The sequence below is a fragment of the Heterodontus francisci genome, chromosome 20 (assembly GCF_036365525.1).
Source record: "Heterodontus francisci isolate sHetFra1 chromosome 20, sHetFra1.hap1, whole genome shotgun sequence".
In the NCBI taxonomy this organism is placed as follows: Eukaryota; Metazoa; Chordata; class Chondrichthyes; order Heterodontiformes; family Heterodontidae; genus Heterodontus; species Heterodontus francisci.
The window spans coordinates 17,076,818-17,099,494 of NC_090390.1; the positions used below are offsets into that span (position 1 = coordinate 17,076,818).

A 22,677-nucleotide genomic window follows, 5' to 3' on the forward strand; every position below is an offset into this window, starting at 1 on the left:
CTGCAAATTCCGTTATCATGTCCTCTATATTTAAGCCTAATTTATTGACATATACCACAAAGTGTAATGGACCCCGTACTGAGCCCTGCAGAACCCCACTGGAAACAGCCTTCCAACAACATCTGTCCACAATTATCCTTTGCTTCCTGCCAATTTTGGTCTTTGGTTCACAGCAGCTGATGAGGAGGCAGTATGACCCTCCTGCTACATTACTAAGGAAGGAGTAGGGCCCATTAGCTTTTAATTTTCTGACCAGTCTGCTCTATGGGACCTTGTCAAAAGACTTGCTAGAATCCATGTAAAGACATACACTAAATGTGTGACCCTCATCAACCCTTCTTGTTACTTACTCTTACACCTTTCAAAAAGTTCAATCAAGTTAATCAGGCATGACCATCCCTTACCATTCCCTGATTAATCTGACAGTCCTTGATTAATCTGTGCCTTTCTAAATGACTATTTATACTATCTGTCAGAATTTCTTCCAATAATTTGCTCACCACCGAGGTTAGGCTGACAGGTCTATAAATACTTGGGCTATCTCTTCCTACCTTTTTAAACAACAGTATAACGTTAACAGTCTTCCAGTCCTCTGGCATCACGGCTGTAGGTTTGTTTCTCTTTGCAGCCTGGGATACATTTCATCTGGGCCTGGTGAAATACCCACTTTCAAGGATGCTAAACATCTTAATATTTTATTCCTATGTTCATTCCACTCAATATTTCACACTCCTCCTTAACTACAATGCCTGCTTTGTACCCCTCTTTTGTGAAAAATACAAAGCATTTATTAAGAATCATGCCCACATCTTGCACCTCCGCACAGAAGTTACTTTTTTGGTCTTTAATTGACCCTATTCCTTCCTTAGTAATGTAGCAGGAGGGTCATGCTGCCTCCTCGTCAGCTGCTGTGAACCGAAGAACAAGCATTTCCTCGGAGTTAGGAGCAACTTCTGCTTCATCGGACTTTCTCCTCAGGGTGCGCACCTCTGGACCAGTAGGTGGCAGTGGTGGTGGAAAATGCCGGGTTGGGGCAGTTTTCAGCGTCTGAAAGTCCCTTTGGGGACTGGAGCAGTGTCGTTGGCGGGCTCGGGGGTGGAGCCGGAGAGCCATGGCCGAAGCGGGGGAGGACAAGAGAAAGCCAAAGGGAGCGGCTTAAGGTCTGCATCAGCCATTGGGAAATGGTGCCGGCAAGTGGGAATTGGGGTGTGCATCTAGCTACCAAAGGCCATGGAGGACTAGCAAGGGAACATGGGAGCCGCAGAGATTGAGAAGCCCTGGGATGCTGAAGAGGCTTCTGGTTATCTGAATATCAAAGTAATCTGTGACTCATGGGTTCAAGTGGAACTAGCAACAGGAGGGTCACGAGCACACCTGCTGTCAACTTTGTTCTTGTGGTGCTTCAAGTACAGTATTTAAGTCCAAAACCCCCTTGTGAAGAGTGGGGATAAGAGGTTGAGAAAGAAAGGTTCAGGATCATAAACCTGCACTCCTGCTGAAGTGAGGCATTCCTGCGTCCCATTGTTTAACAAGCCTACAACACTTCTGATTCTAAACAATGAGTTAAACTCTCAACGGTTCTCCTGCTTCAGGGTAGTGAGCAACGATTGTTCATGGTAATGAGTTTTGTTTCATTAAGATATGTTTTTTTCCCTCATGAGTACACTTTCATGTTTGGTGCCAGTGAAATGACGAAACCTTGAGCTGTAACATTCACGTGTTCAGTGTGCTATTTCCCGCATTTACAGTTATCCTCTTGCTCTTTATGCGTTTATAAAACATCTTTGGGTTTTCCTTGATTTTATTTGCCAATATTTTCTCATGTCCTCTCCTTGCTTTCCTAATTTTCTTTTCAGTTTCACCCCTGAACTTTCTATACCCTTTTAGGCTTTCTATTGAGCTTTTGCCATCTGGCATAAGCTTTCTTTTTTTTGCCTTATCCTACTCTGAATGCTCTTTGACATCAAGGAAATCTAGATTTAGGAGTCCCACCCTTTTTCTTTGTGGGAAATATTTGTTTTGAACCCTCTCTATCTCCTCCATGAATACCTCCCACTGCTCTGAAACTGATTTACCATCAAATAGCTGTTTCTAGAAAGCTTTTGCCAAATCACATCAGCCTAGTAAAATTGGCCTTTTCCCAATTTAAAACTTTTGCTCTTGGTCTATCTTTGTCTTATTCCATAAATATGCCAAATCTAACGGAATTATGATCACTACCAATGAAACATTCTCCTACTGATACCCCTTCCCCCTGCTCAGCTTCATTTCCTAAAACTAACTGCAAAAACCTTCTCTTATTGGGCTTGTTAAGCACTGGTTAAAAATGTTCTCCTGAATGCACTTAGCATTGCACTTCGAGCTGACTTTTGTCAGCCCGGCCCAGTTCCCAGTGGTGGCACCAGACATGTCGATGTTGCATGTCACGTGTGTGGCGACGGCTGATTGCGATCATGCGACGGCTGGTGAATTACCATAAACAAGCAGTGGGGCCTGTCCTATTGCAGGATGGAGGTGGGCTATGGGGCATTGGTGTCAGTTGATAAAAAGACAGGTGCTGCCGCCATCTTTAAAGTGCTGCCAGCCCTCCTTGTACTGCTGGCTTTCACTGATGCAGTGACTCTGAAGTGTTGCTGGACCTTACCCCACCCCCCACCCCACCCCTCCACTGCTGGTGTTATGTTGGACCTTTTTCCCCCCACTGCTGCTGTTACTGCTGAACCCCCTCCCCACTGCTGTTATTGCTGCCCCCCACCCCACCACTGCTGCTGTTACTGCTGGAACCTCTCCCCATTGCTGCTGTTACTGCCGGACACCCACCTGCACCCATGCACCAGGATTGTCAGGGCCTTCAGCTATTTCTTGATATCGCATGGAGTGAATTGCATTGCCTGAAGACTGGCATTTGTAATACTGGGACCTCGGGAGGAGGCCAAAATGGAGCAGCAAGTCAGCACTTCTGGCTGAAATGGTTGCAAATGCTTCAGCCTTGTCTTTTGCACCGCTGAGCTCCCATATCATTGAGGATGGGGATATTAGTGGAGCCTCCTCCTCCTGTTAGTTGTTTAATTGTCCACCACCATTCATGACTGGATGTGGCAGGACTGCATAGCTTTGATCTGATCCATTGGTTGTGGGATTTCTTAGCTTTGCCTTAGTTAGGCACTGAAGTGCAATAGGAAGGAGGTGACAGGAACAGTACAGTGAGGTGAGTCTTTATTGAGTTCACTTTGAGAGGCCATCATGGTGACAGGACCTGGGTATGTATGCGATCGTCTTGTGCCTCCCTGCGAGTCTCTTAATGGGCTTGGCCTTCTGTGCAAGGAGTCCAAGATCCAGTGCTGCTTGCTCAGTAGCCTGCTGAACATCTCCCTTGTCAGATGAGGACTGGGGATCAATTATGTCCTCTTCATGCAAGGCCTTCCCCCCTCAGTAGGCTAGATTGTGCAGAGCACAGTAGATCATCACAATACCCAAGACACTCAATGGGGCATACAGATTGCCGGATTGATCGAGGCATTGGAATCTCCACTTTAGCAGCCCAATGACCTGTTTGATGGTCGCTCAGGTGGACCCGTGGCAGGTGTTGTACCTCTCCTCTGCTGCAGTGCAAGGGTTCCTTACAGGGGTGAGTAGCCATGTCTTCAACGGTAGCACTTGCCCTGAGAATTCATCACTGACGGCAAGCAGGTGGCCTGAAAATTTGTGGCACCTGGACTGTCGATGTATGTAGGCATCGTGGCTGCTTCCAGGAAGCGGGTACACACTGATGGTCATAGGCCAGTTGTACGTTAATAGAATGGAATTGAAGCCTTTACTATTGGTGAAGGCCTCTGGCTACTCGGTGGGAGCCTTGATGACACCTTGCACCTGGGGGAATCTAGTAATGACACCAAAGCCGATGGCTCACCTGTCAGGGTCGGTTCTGTATCACACATCGTTGTCGGCCTTCTTGAGCATGGCATTGGTCACCTTCTTGATGCAGTGATGAGCTGCTGCTTGCAGACCTTGCACATGTTGCGGGTGAATTCCTGGAGAAACCCAGACGTGGAAACGTTGAGTGCCACGGTGATCTTCAGGGCCACGGGCAATAGGTGTCCAATGAAGCCCATGGGTTACAGCTCACCCTGGAGCATGGTGCATAAGTCAGTGATGGTCTCTCTGGAGAGCCGTAGTCTTCACTGACATCGCTGCTTGGACATTTGCGGGTAGTTGAGGTGAGTCCAGTACACTCTCTGGCACAGATAAGCCCTTCTTGGTGTTGCCGGCTGTTGGCACTCCCCTATTCAAACTTCACTGGCATGTCCAACCAGATCCTGGCCTTCCCTCCCTTTGAGTTGCTGCTGACCAGCACAGGTGTCTATAAAGACTGGATGTATGAGACCCATGTCAGCTGATCTCTGCCCCACGCAAGCACTATCCTTGGAGAGACAACCTTGCCTTGTGACCTTCCCGTTGCTGCTTCTGTTTTGAAAACACACAAATAGCCTTCAGCGCCCACCTTTGTAGAGAGACCAGTACCTGAGACTGTGCCCACCCTTGCAGAGAGCCCAGCCCCTGGGACTGTGCCCGCCCTTGCAGAGAGCCCAGTACCTGGGACTGTGCTCGCCCTTGCAGACAGCCCAGCACCACAGGCCAATAATGGCATCCACTTACCCCTCTTTCCCTATGCACTGTTCATCGTGGCTGCATTCCATGGTGACATTGATGCCTCGACTCAGTGGTGCCACCTTTAAATGGCCGGGGATCTGAAGATATGTGATCCCCGTGCGCCACTGACTACATTTGAAACCCCCCCAATAAAATTGGCTTCAATTCAATGCGAATGCATTCTAATTAGCTGTTCACCGATTCAAATTCCAGTCCCTCTGCATCATGGCAGCAACGCCTCCTTGGAGCTTTCCCACCATTGACAACTGCACAGTTAATATGACTAATGTCAAGAATGCAACTTTACCCACCTGCCACCCATTTCCATCAAGCACACAGGTTACGACTGGCCAATTAGTGTAATTTTCAAGTGAAGTGGCCTCAGACAGTGGGGGATAGTTGGACCAGGACACACAGTTGAATCTCAGTCCCTATTTTAAAATCATATGTTCTGTCCTGATTTTTATATTTCCATTATAAATTCCTACACCACCACTTATAATGTAAATTATCTATGTGAATTTGTCACACTGCAACTACCCTCGGACCAGTGGTTCTGCAGCAGCTTCACAAATTTCAGGAGGGAGTTATTACAATGTGACAAATTTATATAGACTGTCTCCATAATATATGTGGATATAAATATTTGTAACAGAAAATGTTGACAGGATGTGTGCACTGGATATTTTTAATATTTATAGATGTAATAGATATATCTTTTAAAAGGTTTGGATTAAACAGTGTCTGAAGAGTTACCATAAATAAATACTGTTGGTTAGGAAAGAATGGGAAACATTGCATATATTTTTCAATTTGCTTTAACAATTCCCATCTATATGGATTTTCAAAGGATCATAACAAGGATGTGAATACCAACAGCTCAGAGAAAATTTAAGCAACACCTGTTGAAGATAATCAGCTGTTTCTAGCAGAGATAACAAATTTAAACTTTCTCTTTTAGATGTATAACCAATTGAAACTTACATTCCTTTACTTGGTGACATGCTCCCAGAGCAATTAGCTACTGCCTGTGAGAATGTTGTGTCATTCCTTTGTTCGTCATTACAGAAGTATAGATTTCTGAATTCATTCACCTGCAGTGCCTTAAAAAACATATTTAAGAGTTGCTTAAACATATCATCAAAAAACACATCTTGTTCCACCTGTACGCTGATGATGTCCAGATCTACCTCACCACTGTCTCTCTCGACCCCCACACTGGCTTTGCTTTGACGGACTGCACTGCTTGTCTGACATCCATCCCTGGATGAACCACAATTTCCTACAATTAGACATTGGGAAGAGAAAAGCCATTGTCCAGTCCTCGCCACAAGTTCTTTCCCCTATCCACCAATTTCACCCCTTTCCTGGCTACTGTCTCAGGCTAAACCAGATGGTTCACAACCTCAGTGTCCTATTTGACCCTGAGTTGAACTTCTAATTCCATATCCCCTCCATCACAAAGACCATCTACTTCCAATATTCTCTCAACTAACCTCCCATCTTCCACCATTCATAAACGTAAGTTCATCCAGAACTCTGGTACCCATATCCTAACTCACAAAATCCCATGCACTCATCATCCCTGTGCTCGCTGACCTACACTGGCTCTTGGTTCACCAATGCCTCAATTTTAAACTTCTCATCTGTGTGTCCAAATCCCTTCATGGTGCAGCCCTTCTTCTGTAGCCTCCTCCATCCCTACAACCCTCTGAGAATTTTGCATTCTTCACTTCCTTCACCCACCATTGGTGGCTGTGCCTTCAGCCATCTAGGCTTCAAGCTCTAGAATTACCCCCATAAACCTCTCTGCCTGTCTATCTTCTTTTGACCGAGTCACCAGTCTTAATGTCTCCTTCTTTGGCTCAATGCCAATTTATGTCTGGTTATGCTCCTGTGAAGCGCCTTGGGACATATTATTACATTAATGTTGTTATATAAATGCATATTGTTATTGTTGCTTTATTTGTTGCGTATTAAAACATGCAGGATACATTCTTTTTCCTTTAATTGGTAAAATTAAAGTGTTGCAGTGAAATGATGTTTGGTGAAAAGTAGTATTTGTAAAAGATCATTTTATGAGGCTGACATTCCAGTATGGATCCTTGACAGACAGGAGCATGAGTCAGAGATTGGGCTATAAAATAAGGCCATTGTTCCATCCCAAGTAGCTGTTTAAATGAAATTCAACACTAAATTATGCCTCCATGTTCATCTGCATGTGTAATAGATGTACAAATTCCAGCCACATCTTTCTTATTCCCCACTTTCCCATGAATTGTTTTCTCACTACCACAATGCAAATTCAAAGATGCAGGCCTGTGGGATTTGATGTTTTATTTGATATTGTGGAAACAAAACATAAACTGTTCTGGTCCAATTAATGTAACATGAAGATAAGCAATAACTTACTGCAAAGCAGTACTTAGGGATACTGAAGTACTGGAGCCAGTTCAGCCAGTCCGAAATACTTGGCAAGTTCACAAGAAGGCCAGAAAAGATCTGCCAATAAAAAGTATTTATATAATTAGAACTGGGAAATGCCCAGTGTTACTGTCTCCTTATAAGGCAAAACTGAGTATGCAAACTTTTGGACTCTGAACATTCTAACTGTCTCGAAATTTCCATTTACTAACAAAAATCATTGGGTGTGAATGCTAACCCTGGAAGATGGGTGTGTTGGGCTCAGGACAGATGGTAAAAAAAATTTTAAATCTTAAACCCGACCCCAACGTCCTTCCAACCCGCTCACTTCTGGAGTTATCGGATGCGGGACAAGGGACAGCCAGCCAACCTGCTCCCAGGAGGTGGGTTGGCAATTTAAATATCTTAATGAGACTAGCAGTCTCTGATTTAACTTGATTTGTAGTTTACTAGGCCTTGGGAAACCCAGAAGCTGAAGGGAGGTGAGGACAGCTTTGGGGAGAAGCTAAGTGCCTTTGTGGCTCAGGAGGAGCAGGAGTGCTTCCCCGTACCTCCAACTCGGGGTCAGGGATCTGATCCCTGCCTCACCACGTGCGCCGTCCCCCCCACCACCACCTCCCCAGGATTGGGGATCAGACCTATCTCCTCCTGCGGCCTGCTCCAGTGTTCATTCTGCCCGACTGGAAGCTAAGCCTGTCAATCAATCTGACTTCTGGGCAGGGGGAGCTTGTCAAGGAGGAAAGACCATGCTGTGGAGTTAAAACTGATTTTCCTGCCCTCCACTCCCGCCACCACCTACCGAAGTCAATCCTGTTAATATTCAGGCCATTGTATCAGATGTTCCTCCACAGTTAACTTATCATTGAAACAGCAGCAAAACAGCACTTCGGTTCATCCATGTTTTATTACTAAGGGCCAGTCAATTTTCCTTGGTAAACTTAAATAAACACAGCAGACCCCAGTGCCATTAGCATTCTCTGTAGGAAGACCATCCTGCAGGCATGGTTGGGGAGGATAGATTCTGTGATGTTGCACCAGCAGAAAGGGCCAAGCCAACCATTTAGTAACTGTAACAGTGTGGCTCACTAAAATATCAGGCGAGTGCTTCTTCAAGGTACTGAGGTCAAAACTTTAAACTCTCCAGTTCAGGTGTCATTATCTGCAACCTGAAAAAGAGGACCCAGATTCTTGGCACTGAGAAAGGAGGTCAACATATGGTATGATCCAAAGCCACAGAGGGTGGCCTTGCAGTCAGAGCTACCTGAGCCAACCATTGCACTGTTACACAATGCCAAAAGAAGTAAACTGACGTCTCCAGGGCATCTCTCAAGGAAACAATTGCCAGTTATATCTAATAATGCACAGTGCACTATAATATGGATATTTCCCATTTGCAATCAATTTTCCCTTATTGTGCCCTGTAGGTAAATATAGCAATCAACTTGCGCACAGCAAGTTCACATAAACAGCAAATGAATAAAATGCCCAAAAAGCAAAATACTGCAGATGCTGGAAATTTGAAACAAAATAGAAAATACTGCAAACACTCAGCACGCCAGGCAGCATCTGTGGAGAGAACTGGCAAGATAGCATTTCAGGTATTACAGACAATTTTATAGAATATAAAGCACAGAAACAGGCCATTTGGTCCATTTAGTCTGTGCTGGTGTTGAAACTCCACACAAGTCTCCATCCATTTATCTGCTTCATCTCAGCCTTTCAGTATATCTTTCTATTTCCTTTTCTCTCATACTCAGCTAGTTTGCTACACTAACCTATACTGGGACCCATTAAGCAACGTCTCGATTTTAAAATTCTCATCCTTATTTTCAAATCCCTCCATGACCGGGCCCCTCTCTATTTCTGTAATCTCCTCCAGCACTATAATCCTCCATGATATCTGCGCTTCTCTAATTCCGACCTTTTGAGCATTCCGTATTGGGAGCTGTGCCTTCATGTGCTTAGGCCCTAAGCTCTGGCATTCGTTCCCTAAATCTCTCCGCCTCTCTAACTTGCTTTCCACCATTAAGACATTCCTTAAAACTATCTCTTCAACCAAGCTTTTGGTCATCTGCCCTAATATTTTCCTTATGGTGTCATATTTTGTTTTAAAATGCCTCTGTGAAGTGCCTTGGGACATTTTAGTGTGTTAAAGGGGCTACATAAATACAAGTTGTTGACCGAATGTGGCATTAGAAGCCTAAGTAAAACTGAAATCAATGGAAATTAGGGGAAAACACTCCACTGGCTGGAGTCATACCTAGCTCAAGAAGATGGTTGTAGTTGTTGGAGGCAACCATCTCATCCCCAGGACATTGCTGCAAGAGTTCCTCAGGGCAGCGTCCGAGGCCCAATCAGCTTGACCTGCTTCAGCAATGACCTTCCCTTCATTATAAAGTCAGAAGTGGGGCCTTCATCAACTTTGCTTCCAATTTCCACCATCTCTCACCTTTACACAGTCTATCTCCGACACTTCCCTTCCTAGACTTCTCCGTCTTCATTTCTGGGGATAGACTGTCCACTAATATTGATTATAAGCCCACCGACTCACACAGCTACCTTGAATACACTTCCTCACACCCTGCTTCCTGTAAAGACTCTATTCCATTCTCCCAATTTTTCCATCTCCGACGCATCTGTTCTGATGATGCAACCTTCCACAACAGCGCTTCTGATATGTCTTACTTTTCCTCAACTGAGGATTCCCCCCCCTACTGTAGTTGACAGGGCCCTCAACCGTGTCTGATGGAGGAGGCGGTGGCGGTGTAGTATCACTGGATGGGTATCCCACAGCTCCAGGCTACTGCTCTGGCGACATAGATTCAAATCCCACCACAGCAGATGGTGAAATTTGAATTCAATTAATCTGGGAATTTAAATAGCTAGTATAATGGTGACTATGAAACCATTGCCGATTGTCATAAAAACCCAACTGGTTCACTAGTTTCCTTCCCTTTAGGGAAGGAAATCTGCTGTCCTTACCTGGTCCGGCCTCCATGTGATTCCAGACCCACAGCAATGTGGTTAACTTTTAGGGCGGCACAGTGGCGCAGTGGTTAGCACCGCAGCCTCACAGCTCCAGCGACCCGGGTTCAATTCCGGGTACTGCCTGTGTGGAGTTTGCAAGTTCTCCCTGTGTCTGCGTGGGTTTCCTCCGGGTGCTCCGGTTTCCTCCCACACGCCAAAAGACTTGCAGGTTGATAGGTAAATTGGCCATTAGAAATTGCCCCTAGTATAGGTAGGTGGTAGGGAAATATAGGGATAGGTGGGGTTGTGGTAGGAATATGGGATTAGTGTAGGATTAGTATAAATGGGTGGTTGATGGTCGGCACAGACACGGTGGGCCGAAGGGCCTGTTTCAGTGCTGTATCTCTAAACTCTAAACTCTTAAAATTTCCTCTGAAATGGCCTAGCAAGCCATTCAGTTCAAGGGCAATTAGGGATGGGCAATAAATGCTGGCCTAGCTAGCGATGCCCACATACCACAAATTAATTTTAAAAAGACCCATTTCCTGCACTTCTGCCCTCACCCCTTCCCCTCCCTCCCAGAACAGCAACAGGGTCCTCTCTTTCCACCCCACCAGCCTCCACATCCAAAGGATCATCTTCCGCCATTTCCGCCACCTCCAGCATGATGCCACCACCAAACACATCTTCCCCACCCCTCCCCTGTCAGTATTCCAAAGGGATCATTCCCTCTGCGACACTCTGGTCCACTCCTCCATCACCCCAACACCTCTTCCCGCAGCACCTTCCCATGCAATCGCAGGAGGTGTAATACCTGCCCTTTAACCTCCTCTCTCCTCACCATCCAAGACCCCAAACACTCCTTTCAGGTGAAGCAACAATTTACTTGTACTTCTTTCAATTGAGTATACTATATTTGCTGCTCACAATGCAGTCTCTTCTACATTGGGGAGAAGAAACATGGATTGGGTGACCGCTTTGCGGAACACTTTTGCTCAGTCCGAAAGCATGACCCTGAGCTTCCAGTTGTTTGCCATTTCAACACATCCTCTGCTCTCATGCCTACATTTCTGTCCTTGGCCTGCTGCAGTCTTCCAGTGAACATCAACGCAAGCTCAAGGAACAGCACCTGATTTTCAGATTAGGCACGCTACAGCCTACCGGACTGAACATTGAGTTCAATAATTTCACAGCATGACTGGTCCTTTTTTATTATTATTTTATTTTGTCATTTTTTTTACCATGTGCCTGCCTTAAACTCAGTTTTTCATGTTTGTGCTTTGACAGAGATGTTCATTATTCTGCCATTAACACTGTCTCTGCACTAATGCTTTATCTTTCACCACACCATTAGCACACTCCCTTTGCCTTTGCCCTATTACATTTTTTTTAAATTCATTCATGGGATGTGGGCATCGCAGGCCATGCCAACATTTATTGCCCATCCCTAATTGCCCTTGAACGGAGTGGCTTGCTAGGCCATTTCGAGGGCATGTAAGAGTCAACCACATTGCTGTGGATCTGGAGTCACATGTAGGCCAGACCAGGTAAGGACAGCAGATTTCCTTTCCTAAAGGACATTAGTGAACCAGATGGGTTTTTACAACAATCGACATTGGTTTCATGGCCATCATTAGACTAGCTTTAAATTTCAGATTTATTAATTGAATTCAAATTCCACCTTCTGCTGTGGTGGGATTTGAACCCATGTCCCCAGAGCAATAACTTGGTCTCTGGGTTACTCGTCCAGTGACAATACCAGTACGCCACCACCTCCCCCAATCAGTTAATCTCTCCGGCCTTCTGTCCTATCACACACCTTCCCTTTTCTTCTCTTTCCACCCATTCCCCTTCACTTGCTTAAAACCTATTACATTTCTAACCTTTGCCAATCCTGATGAAAGGTCACAGACCTGAAATGTTAATGCTGCTTCTCTCTCCACAGATGCTGCCAGACCTGCTGAGTATTTCCAGCACTTTGTTTTTATTTCAGAAGTGGGGCTGTTCGCTGTTAATTGTACAATAACCAGTTCCATTTGCAACTCCTCAGATACTGAAGCAGTCCATGCCTGCATGCAGCAAGCCCGTGCCAACATTCAGCTTGGGCTGATAAGTGGCAAGTAACATTCACACCACACAAGTGCCAGACAATGACCATTTCCAACAAGAGAAAGTCTAACGACTCCCCTTGACATTCAATGGCATTACCATTGCTGAATCCACCACCATCAACATCCTGTGGGTTACCATTGACCAGAAGTTTAACCAGACGAGCCACATTAATACTGTGGCTACAAGAGCAGGTCAAAGGTTGACTATTCTGTGGCAAGTAACTCACCTCCTGATTTCCCAAAGCCTTTTCACCATCTACAAGGCAGAAGTCAGGAGTGTGATGGAAGACTCTCCATTTGTCTGGTTGAGTACAGGCACAACAACACTCAAAATGTTTGACACCATCCAGGAAAAAACATCCCGCTTGATTGGCATCCCATCCACTACCTTAAACATTCACTACCTCTACCACCAGCGCATTATCTACAAGGTGCACTGCAGCAGCTTGCCAAGACTTCTTCAATAACACCTTCTAAACAAACTGCACCACCTAGAAGAACAAGGACAGCAGGTGCATGAGTACACCACTACTTGAATGCCACACAAATCCTGAAATGGAAACATATCAATGTTCCTCATTCGTCGCTGGGTCAAAATCCTGGAACTCCAGACCTAACAGCACTGTGGGTGTATCTACACCACACAGACTGCAGCAGTTCAAGAAGGCAGATCACCACTATCAGCTCAAGGGTAATTAGGGATGGTCTTTCCAGCAATGGTCACATCCCATAAGTGTCCCAGTGGAAAATACAGACTAAGATATTTCAAATGCAATAGAGTGGGTTACAAAGCCAACAACTGATGGAGAGTTTGTGATAAAACCAGGAAGAACGGAACAAGTGGGAATTTCAGCAACCATGCCATTTGTATTGGGAATAGTGTAATTAGTGAAGGACTGCTGAGCCAAGAGGCATCCAAAGCATAAGAAGGGAGTATTGGTATTATTAATTGTCAGCTAATGTCTTTGATGACAATATGGCACAGGCTTATGGGCTTCTGCACTCACCTGAATGGTATGTTGGCCTTTATTATGAGAGGATTTGAGTTTAGGAGTAAAAATGTCTTACTGCAATTATATAGAGCCTTGGTGTGACCACACCTGGAGTATTGTGTGCAATTTTGGGCTCCTTACCTAAGGAAAGATATACTTGCCATAGAGGGAGTGCTACGAAGGTTCACCAAACTAATTCCTGGGATGGAGGGATTGTTCTATGAGGAAAAATTAAATAGACTGGGCCTTTATCTCTGGTGTTTAGAAGAATGAGACGTGATCGCATTCAAACATACAAAATTCTTATAGGGCTCAGCAGGGTAGATGCAGGAAGGATGTTTCCCTGGCTGTGGAGTCTAGAACCAGGGGACACAGTCTCAGAATAAGGGATTGAGGACTGAGATGAGGAGGAATTTCTTCACTCAGAGGGTAGTGAATCTTTGGAATTCTCTGTCCCAGCGGGCTGTGGAGGCTCAGTTGTTGAGTATGTTTAAGATGGAGATTGATAGATTTCTACATAATAAAAACAGCAAGGGATATGGGGATAGTGCAGGAAAATGGTGTTGACGTAGAAGATCAGCCATGGAGCAGGTTGACAGGCTGAATGGCCTTATCCTGTTCCTATTTCTTAAGGACAATATGAATTTGAACAGGTGGGGAGCTATCTCTGGTAATAACAAGGATGGCAGGTAGAGGGTTATTCATGGTAGTGAGGTCTAGTGTAGATAGTGACTTAGCCACAATGCTGAGGAGGACAACATATATAAAGAAAATTCCGTACCAATGAATATTACCTTCAGATCATAAAACTTCAGTACTTACACATGTAAAAACAAAAGCACCATTGATTATCACACTTGCAGTAGTCATTGTATCCAATCCAGCACCAACAGCCATGGCCAGGGATGTAGCTGCATATGATGTCAGTAATAGAGTAAGCATGAAGAAGCAGAAATTGGCAAGAATCCTCTGATAACCTGTAGAAAGAGGAAAAAAAATCAATATTATTCTTTAGTTGGGTACACAACTAATATTGTATGTTTTTCTCATTTTTCTTGTTTTTGTTTTGTTTTGTATATTTGCATAAATTTCACTCTTTGAAAAACCAAAGGGAAGGACCAAGGTCCGTAGTGTATGACATCATCAACCTGTAAAAGGGATAAAAATGAGGGCATTAAATCTGAAATTAGTGAATAAAGCATCTTAATTATTACATGGTTTCTGATTATTCCCTAGAATTATTCACTGCAGGAGACACTAATAGCTTGATGCTTATTACAGGAGATTCTAAAACAAAACTTGATGGTTTTGATATCATTTTGCATGGACTTCTGAGGTAAGCCTAAAGGGTTCCAAAGCAATAATGCCACAAGAACAGAGACTATGGCCTCGATTTTAAACTCCACCCACAGCAAGCAAGAAAGGATCAGGTGAGGGACTAAAATCCTACCTCCAACCAATCGCATACCCCACCATCATAATAATAATGGCCCAATGGCGTCACTAGCGCTGGAACATAATATGAACCTCAATGTGGGGGCAAGGGTGAGGGGGGTGGGGGGGGGGAAGGGTTAGGTGTAGGTGGGGGTGATGTGTGTTGTCAGCTGCCTGATAGCAGAAACATGGGGCTGGATTTTTAAACCCTACTGGGGGCGGGAGTGGGTACACAGGCGATTTGAAGATCATGTTCTTAGAGGTCAGTACTGGGTCCTGCTGCCTCTGGAATGTGAAGCCATTTTTAAAGGAACACTGGGAGGGAGGGAATGGCAAGCCCACATGCCTTCAATTAATTGCCTGTTGAGCTCAAAGTGTCAAAGTGGATGCGGCTCCCTGCCCTCCAGAATATGGTATCCATGAGCTGCCTGATAGCATGATGTGCTGCCGATTGCGAGATGCCACCTAAGTCCACAGATGATCCCTGGAGCAACATAGAGATTGCATAGAAACTCAGGGTGACAGTGACTTTGACAGCTGCAGGTAAGGGACTCCTGTGGGGGTTGTAAGGCCTCAGGTCATTGCGAATCAGAGCACAATGGTCCAAGACCTCAGAGTGAACTAGATGCTGGCATGGCAGCAAGGGCCATGCTGATTCAGCAGCACTTCACCTGATGGCCCTGAGCCCTTGCAAGTAATGACCCCTAAACTTATCTTCCAGCTTTCTTGGAGAACTATTTCCCCACTATGACCCTTAACTGGGATTCCATTGCCAGCCATTTATTTATTTAGAGATATAGCACTGAAACAGGCCCTTCGGCTCACCGAGTCTGTGCCGACCAACAACCACCCATTTATACAAATCCTACATTAACCCCATATTCCCTACCACATCCACGCCTTTCTCCTACCACCTCCCTACACTAGGGGCAATTTACAATGGCCAATTTACCTATCAACCTGCTGTCTTTGGCTGTGGGAGGAAACCGGAGCACCAGGTGGAAACCCACACGGTCACAGGGAGAACTTGCAAACTCCGCACAGGCAGTACCCAGAACTGAACCCGGGTCGCTGGAGCTATGAGGCTGTGGTGCTAACCACTGCGCCACTGTGCCGCCCATGAGCATGCAGAATGAGGGTTCCTCTGCCAACATCGTCCAACATCATAATGCATGGGCACATAACATTCCCAGACCTGACATCTCTGCCACGCACCCCACAATGCTACATCTCCCTTCTGAGATGAGACATCAACCACAGTAGTGAAATAAAGAAGTTATATTGTGATACAAAGGAAATAACAGACAGATGTAGAAAATAGTACCTAGATGACCCATTAAGAGAAGGCGTAGTATCTTCCTCTCCCTAATACTTCTATGGGGTGCTCCTTCTGTGGCAGAGGATGAGTAGACGCAGCCTGCTTCCTACTCTCTGCCTCTGACTGAGATGCGCGCGGCTTCTGTCCTCATCTTGGAGGTGACCGTAGGAACTCTTCCAGAGGCTGTTGTGCCTGCGTCATGGCAGGGGCTGCCACTGTCGCAGGGCCTTGGCACACAGATGGCTCCTGAGTTGGAGGAGGTGAGGGACCAAAGGGTGATGCCAGTACCTCTTCGCCTGCCACTATGAACATCTCAGCCCATTCTTGACGCACTTGGATGCTGGATGCGGCCACTGACTGGGACGCAGCTGGCATCCACTCTGAGCACCTCTATGACATCAGCGCCACTGAACGACTAATGCTACAGAGAGTTTCATCTTTCAATGCATATCAGTGTGCTGCTCCTACACCCACTCAGAGTGGTGCTGCATATGGCTCTCCAAGAGGTTGCCCAATCTCTCAATTGAGGAGCTCACGCGGTTGAATCCCTGAATCACAACAGAGCACATGCACTGCATGGACCTCTCCATTGCCTGTCCATGGCTCCTTAAGACCTCAGGGAATTCAGACAAACAAGAACTCATCTGCCTCTGGTTCTCAAAGACCCTCCTTGCTTGTGACATTTGAGGCCCAGCATCTTTGCCCAATGAAGCATTGCTGTGTCTGTCCTCCATCCTCTGAGGGGGACTGCCCACAGCTGACTCTGCCTTACCTTCCACCTCCTGCTTGTGCATGATGTGAGGTTCACCCAGTGCTCCCTTTTCTACACTAATCTGTGGACCAACTGAGGTGAGTGTGTCTGCACTGGTGGAAGGTGCTGAGGTATGATGTGACAGTGCAGGTTCCACGGAATCCCTCATTACCGAGGATGTTGGCACCATTTCAGCAGGCCAACTTTGCTCCTGCTCTACAACGGCTCAGTGGGAGAATGATTCATAAGTAGGATGCCCTCCCTCATCTCTTCCAGCATGACATACATGGGCTGATGTTCCCCATATGAATGTCACCCCATAATGTGATGGAGAACAATGGACATTCTGTGAGGTCAGCTCGTTTGCATTCTGCTGCATCGAGAGCTGCTGCCCAATCAACTGGGTGCTGCTGGACTCACCTTACCAGACCGCAAGACGTCATTGAACCATTTCCTACACTGGACCATGGTCCTTCTCCAGGGTCGCCGGCTGCTGACCTCTGGCCACCTCCATCCAAGCCCTTTGGTCTCACTGGGCAGACTTCTCCTTCCTGAGGCCAGGAAGAGCAGATCTCTCCTCTGTGAGACTGCATCAGTGAGTGACTTCAGGAAGGCATCAAAGAAATGTGGTGCCGCCTTGGAATGCACGCCCATGCCAACAGAGTCAATGAATGCAGGGGAAGCCCTACTGGACTGGAAACAAATCAATTGGCCCCCGGGTCTCCCTGGTGCTGCATTTCTGAAGGCCATGGCAAGCCCAATCATGAGTGTCACTTACCTTTTAAAATTGCCTTCAGTGACCTGTTGTCGCCTCCTGTGGCACTTCTAATAGGATGCCGGACTCACCCCCAGGCCAATTTCCTACTTTGAGAAGCTTCCTTCTCTTTGAACTCCTTGAGGCCCAGGAGGTGCTGGGATTTCCCACAAGGTGTCTTTAGGCTTTCCCAGCCCCAACGTCTCCTGATCTGTGAATCTGCAGCCTCAGTATCCATCCCTCTGATCACACAATGAGATTTGCTAGCCCTATCTGATACCACTGTGATTGTTGAAGTAATCACCAGGCCTTCCCAATTCCATGTGATTGTTGAAGTAACCTCCAGCCCTACCTGATTCAGAACGGAATTGTTGAGGCAATACAAAGCCCGCCGACTGCCAAGGACAGTTCCCATGGCAACAGCTATATTCCTGTTCCTGCTTTCCAGCCAGGAGATTGGCAGGGCCTCCACATCCCTGACCTGTCAGTGCACACTTCCTGCATCCCAGCCCACAACCCCATAAAAATCGAGGTCTATGCACCTGAAAACGAGACCAAGGAAAAATGCTCATGGTCATCAAGATAGTATCCATGAATACCGGGGAGGCCCTACTGGACTGGAAACAAACCAATTTGATAACTATTTTCAAGGCAGATGATAAAACATACCTATATAAATACCGACAGATGAGACAAAGCAAAATAATCATAAGGATCATAAGGAATGAAGTTACCAAAATTAAAATAATCTAGTAATTGATCGCTAACAAGGTTTCAGGAGGGGCATATTCTGTATCACCAACTTCCTTATTTTTGTAGAATTTCATTGGATCGGGCTATTACTTAGTATACCTTGTTCAACTCCAAAAAGCTTGTTATGGAAGGATAATGACGGAGCCTATGTTTACTCAGTTTCACATTTATTGTACAGATTAAAAAGGATTACAAACATTGACTCCTCACTCAAAACCCTCCAGCAGTTTCAGTGAGTGTCTGCTTATAAGTGCTCAGATACCCCAATTAACACCCTGCACCTGCATATAATCAAACAATTGATACATAATTAACAGATTCCCTTCTTTTTTAATACAACATGGATTAATATGCTCAAACAACATTTTAAAATAAATTCCATATTATGCACAAATTATTAACAAGCGCACATGATTGTGAAACAATCGGACAGCTGATGACTTGCATCTACCCATTTAAGTTTTGAGATTTCTTTTCTCTCCAACATTTGTTTCAATCCAGCAAGGTCAATTCATAGTTTTTTCTCATTCACACTTTTTGTAGAGTGTATATTGTTCCACAAAGAATGATTATCCACATAATATTCAATGGATATCGTATCTTCAGTATGTCCCTTGTTCAGAAGTTCACCCAAAATACCCGACAAATAGAACCCCATATCTACTGCCTCCACAAGACCCAGTGTTTTTGCAGCTAAAGTGCTTTTAACAACCCATTTTATTTTCTTAGCATCCCAAGCTGAAGGACAACATTTGCCATTTTCACCCATCAGACATATTATGAAACTAGCTGCACTTGAATACCCATCAGGAAGATTAGCATGCGAAGCATCACTAAAAATTATTAGCTTCATGTTCTTTGGGTCACCAAAGGATGGGAACTTCAGTACACATTTCTCCAGATTTACTTCTTTCTAATGTTTTATTTTCCCTTAAAACATTCTCAATTTTTAGTTGTTTCATCATCATGCTTAACTCCAGCACATCAAAACTTGCATCAGGCCTAGTCTGAAACTACAACCAGTGTAATTGAACAAGCAAGCTTCACGATTGCTCAGTCTCTGCTTTAGGTATATCATAATCTTTCTGTGATGACCTAACATGATTAACAGGGATAGGAGTAACGCTCTCTAAATAGGATTGTTGATTTAAAGTTATTCCAGACTTAGTCTGCTTAATATCTAAACTGATATATTTAAAGGGCCCACTAGCCTGACTCCCAATCTTATCAATAACATATTTCTCAAAATCCACAGTGCCACGCCAGAAGAAATCATCAATATACTCATGAAGATGCCTTAACATTTACCTTAATGATATCGATAAAATATTGTAGGATCTGCTTTTAGTTGAACACAACCAATTTTCAACAAAACAGATCTCACCCTGAAAGCATCTTTAAGGCCACAGATACATTTGTTCAGTTTCCCTAGTTTTCCTTCTGCATCTGTTGCCTCTTTAGGTGGTTTCAGAAACACTTCTCTCTGAAAAGTATCACCCTGCAGAAATGCGGCTTTTATGTTAATGGATCTACACTCCCATGAATATGTGGTCAAAAGAGCTAAAAGGATTTTCAAGATTACTTTTACAGCTGTAGGAGAATCCACTCTAACATCGGTATCACCCAGTCACTCTTCAAAACCCCTCACAACTAGCCTCGCTTTAGCCTTACAAGTTCCATCGGGAAGGACTTTTCAGTACAAATCCATCTATACGACAAGGCTGCTATCCCCTATCTGGTACCTCAGACAAAACTCCCAGCTCTCTAATTCCTTATATTTTGCTTCTCTTATTAGTTTATCCTCAAGTTTATTGGCACCCACTAAAACTTCACAGTCATGAGGACTTCTGCTTCTAGTTCTATTCCGAGACTGCTCTCTAGTCTTTGATTCACTGTGGAATCTGCTCAAATTACAGCCTCCATTTGCACTTTGATGTCTTTCGGGACAACTGCTAGAAGATCTCCCTCGCACATTATTGGAGGCTGTTTCTCAAGTATGTGATCGCTTCCTTACACAAGAGTCACTTCCAGACCCACTATTAGAACTTGCACTGTGCTTTCTTACTGTCGACTCTTTCATGCCATTCTGCCAGTCCATGGACCTTGCTTCTTGATCATCATCTTGAACACTTAACCAATATTTAAACTTGCCTGTAGATTTTCCTGCATGTCCCACAATTGTTGCATCCCTCCATCTATTAGACCCCTCTGGAATATATGTCACCCGAGTACCTACATGGGGCAATTGTTCTTTGGATGCAATAGCTCTTTTTTGAGTGTCATGATTCCTCACATTACTATCCAGTTCTTGATCTACCTCATTCTGTTCCTCAGAACCTTAATCACAAAACACATGAGTACTTGAGGTACAAGGTGTATTGTTTTCCTCTATCAACTGCTCAGATTCTGAGATTTTGTAATCAACCCCAATCAATCGTGAGGAATGAACCTTAACAGTTTGATTTCCATGCTTGATAACTACTGTCTTAATATCACGGCTGATTGCCTTACCAGATCCTTCCATTCCCTATGACTCTCTCTTTTATAAATTACCAAATCTCCTGAATTAAATTCCACCTCAGATGGCCTTATACAATGCCTCAGAGCCTTCCAAATATTCTCAGAGACCTCACCCTTGATGAAAGCCCATCTCCCTGCATGTTAAGCTTTCAAATTTGCAGAAAAATTGAACTAATTGTAGTACCTTCTAGAGCAGGAGGACTATCACACAGTACAAAAGACAATTTGGGATTCCGTCTATAGACCAATTGATAGGGACTATATCCTCCAAGCATCTGAAGTGAAATCTTCGCATGAACCGCTCATGCCAGAGCAGTTGTCAACTTGCTGGTCAGCTAAGATTTTATGCAGCATTTCATCAACGACTGTGTGATTCCTTTCACAGAGCCCAAACCTGAAAGGACTTTCAGCTGCAGTATTCATAACCATAATGTTCATGGTTTCACATATGTCTCTGGACCCATCATTGGCAAATTCCCCACCATTATCAGTCAGAAACTTAGCTGGTGCCCCAAGTCCAGTCCCTATCCACTTCTCCATAATTTTGTCTATAATCATCCTTTTGTCCTTGCTACTTATTTTTGTAGAACTAAATATAGTTGCTAGGTCTATAAAATGTAGAATGTAAATATTCTTGTCTTTGTTGCACACCTTTAAATCCATGGCAACTACTTCATTAAAGTCACATGCCAATGGAAGACTGACAATAGGATGTGATGGCATCCTCTGATACTTTTTACAGATTTCATACTTTTCACTAATCTCTATTATCCTCATATACTCTTCATCAATCACACTTGCATCCTTTAGCAGGGTTTTTAATCTCTGACAAGAAGGGTGAGCAAATTGTTTGTGTAAATCTAAGACAATTTGCTTTTTATCTCTCCGATTTTTAAAATCTGATGCCATTAATACTTCTCTAACACTCTGACTAGAACCATCAGTTTTTTAAGGGTATACAATAATGCCCTGACTGGGTAAATTGCAAATTCACGGACTTTCCAAAAATAATTGCCTTCTCATGCTCCATATCAAGTTTCATTTCTGCCTCTTTCATTGAAGGCTTACTCAACAGTAAAGGTATCTCACTGGAGATTACATCCGTACTGATAAAGTGGCTTATTCCAGCTATCTTACATGGAATTATTACTCTCTTCAGTGACTTCAATGTGTTGTATCACCAAACCTGAAGCTGGTAGTACTTTTATACTCCTTAACCTTGTGTCGATCCTCACTGCTAAGTGAATCCAGATAACATTGTAACCAATCAGCTCCACACACTGTCAACGTGCAAGCACTATCCAATGCAGCACAGTTGAACAAATCCACAACTAACACATTCATCACAGGATTAAAACTCCTTGTGCCTAGTACAATTTGTTCAGATTCATCAGTATCTTCCTCTTCTGCTTCAGAATTCTCTGCATCTTGTGTTATTTCCATCCGCTTAGAGCAGTTCATTGCATAATGATACTTTGAGTCATATCTGAAGCATCTATTAACGGTTCCTTGAGCATTCCTGGGATTCATTCACCTGTGATTGCTGTTCCAATTCTGTCTTCCACTGTAATAGTCAGACCTGCTAAAGGTGCTTTGATCCTCTTGTCTTTAACTCTTTCATTGTACTTATGCCTGCTTCCATTATCTGGACCATTTTGAAATCTAGTAAACATTGAGTCCTCCATTCTTTGTGTCATCGCAGAATGCCCTGTTTGTTCTACCAGGGCTGCAGGAAATGACTGTTTTCCCAGGAATTTCTTTAAGGCAGCAGACATTTGATCTAACAGGGAGTCTAGTCCAAGAACCGAACCCCAGTTAGAACCAGCAGCCTGTCCAATTGCGACACCCTAGCGCAATCTAGCAATTTAAATGCTTGCACTGAACCAGGGATCTTCAAATTGAGTTTCCTCAATCTTCTGTACAGTCTGTATTTATTGAATAACCATCTGTTTTCCGAAATCTATCAAAGTCCGACCATGCCTCATATACATTCAATAGGTCAT

General features: G+C 44.4%; 1 protein-coding gene across 1 annotated transcript in view; it reads right to left on the reverse strand.

The window, feature by feature from the left end:
• Window positions 1-4,286: 4,286 nt before the first annotated feature.
• LOC137380848 (broad substrate specificity ATP-binding cassette transporter ABCG2-like) overlaps window positions 4,287-22,677 on the reverse strand; it is a 181,788-nt gene continuing 163,397 nt past the window's right edge. The window contains exons 14-17 of the mRNA XM_068053260.1: window positions 13,967-14,121; window positions 7,063-7,152; window positions 5,635-5,753; window positions 4,287-4,464 (exon numbers count right to left, since the gene is read on the reverse strand). Of these exons, the coding sequence (XP_067909361.1) occupies window positions 4,287-4,464; window positions 5,635-5,753; window positions 7,063-7,152; window positions 13,967-14,121 (542 nt within the window). The remainder of the gene's footprint in view (window positions 4,465-5,634; window positions 5,754-7,062; window positions 7,153-13,966; window positions 14,122-22,677) is intronic.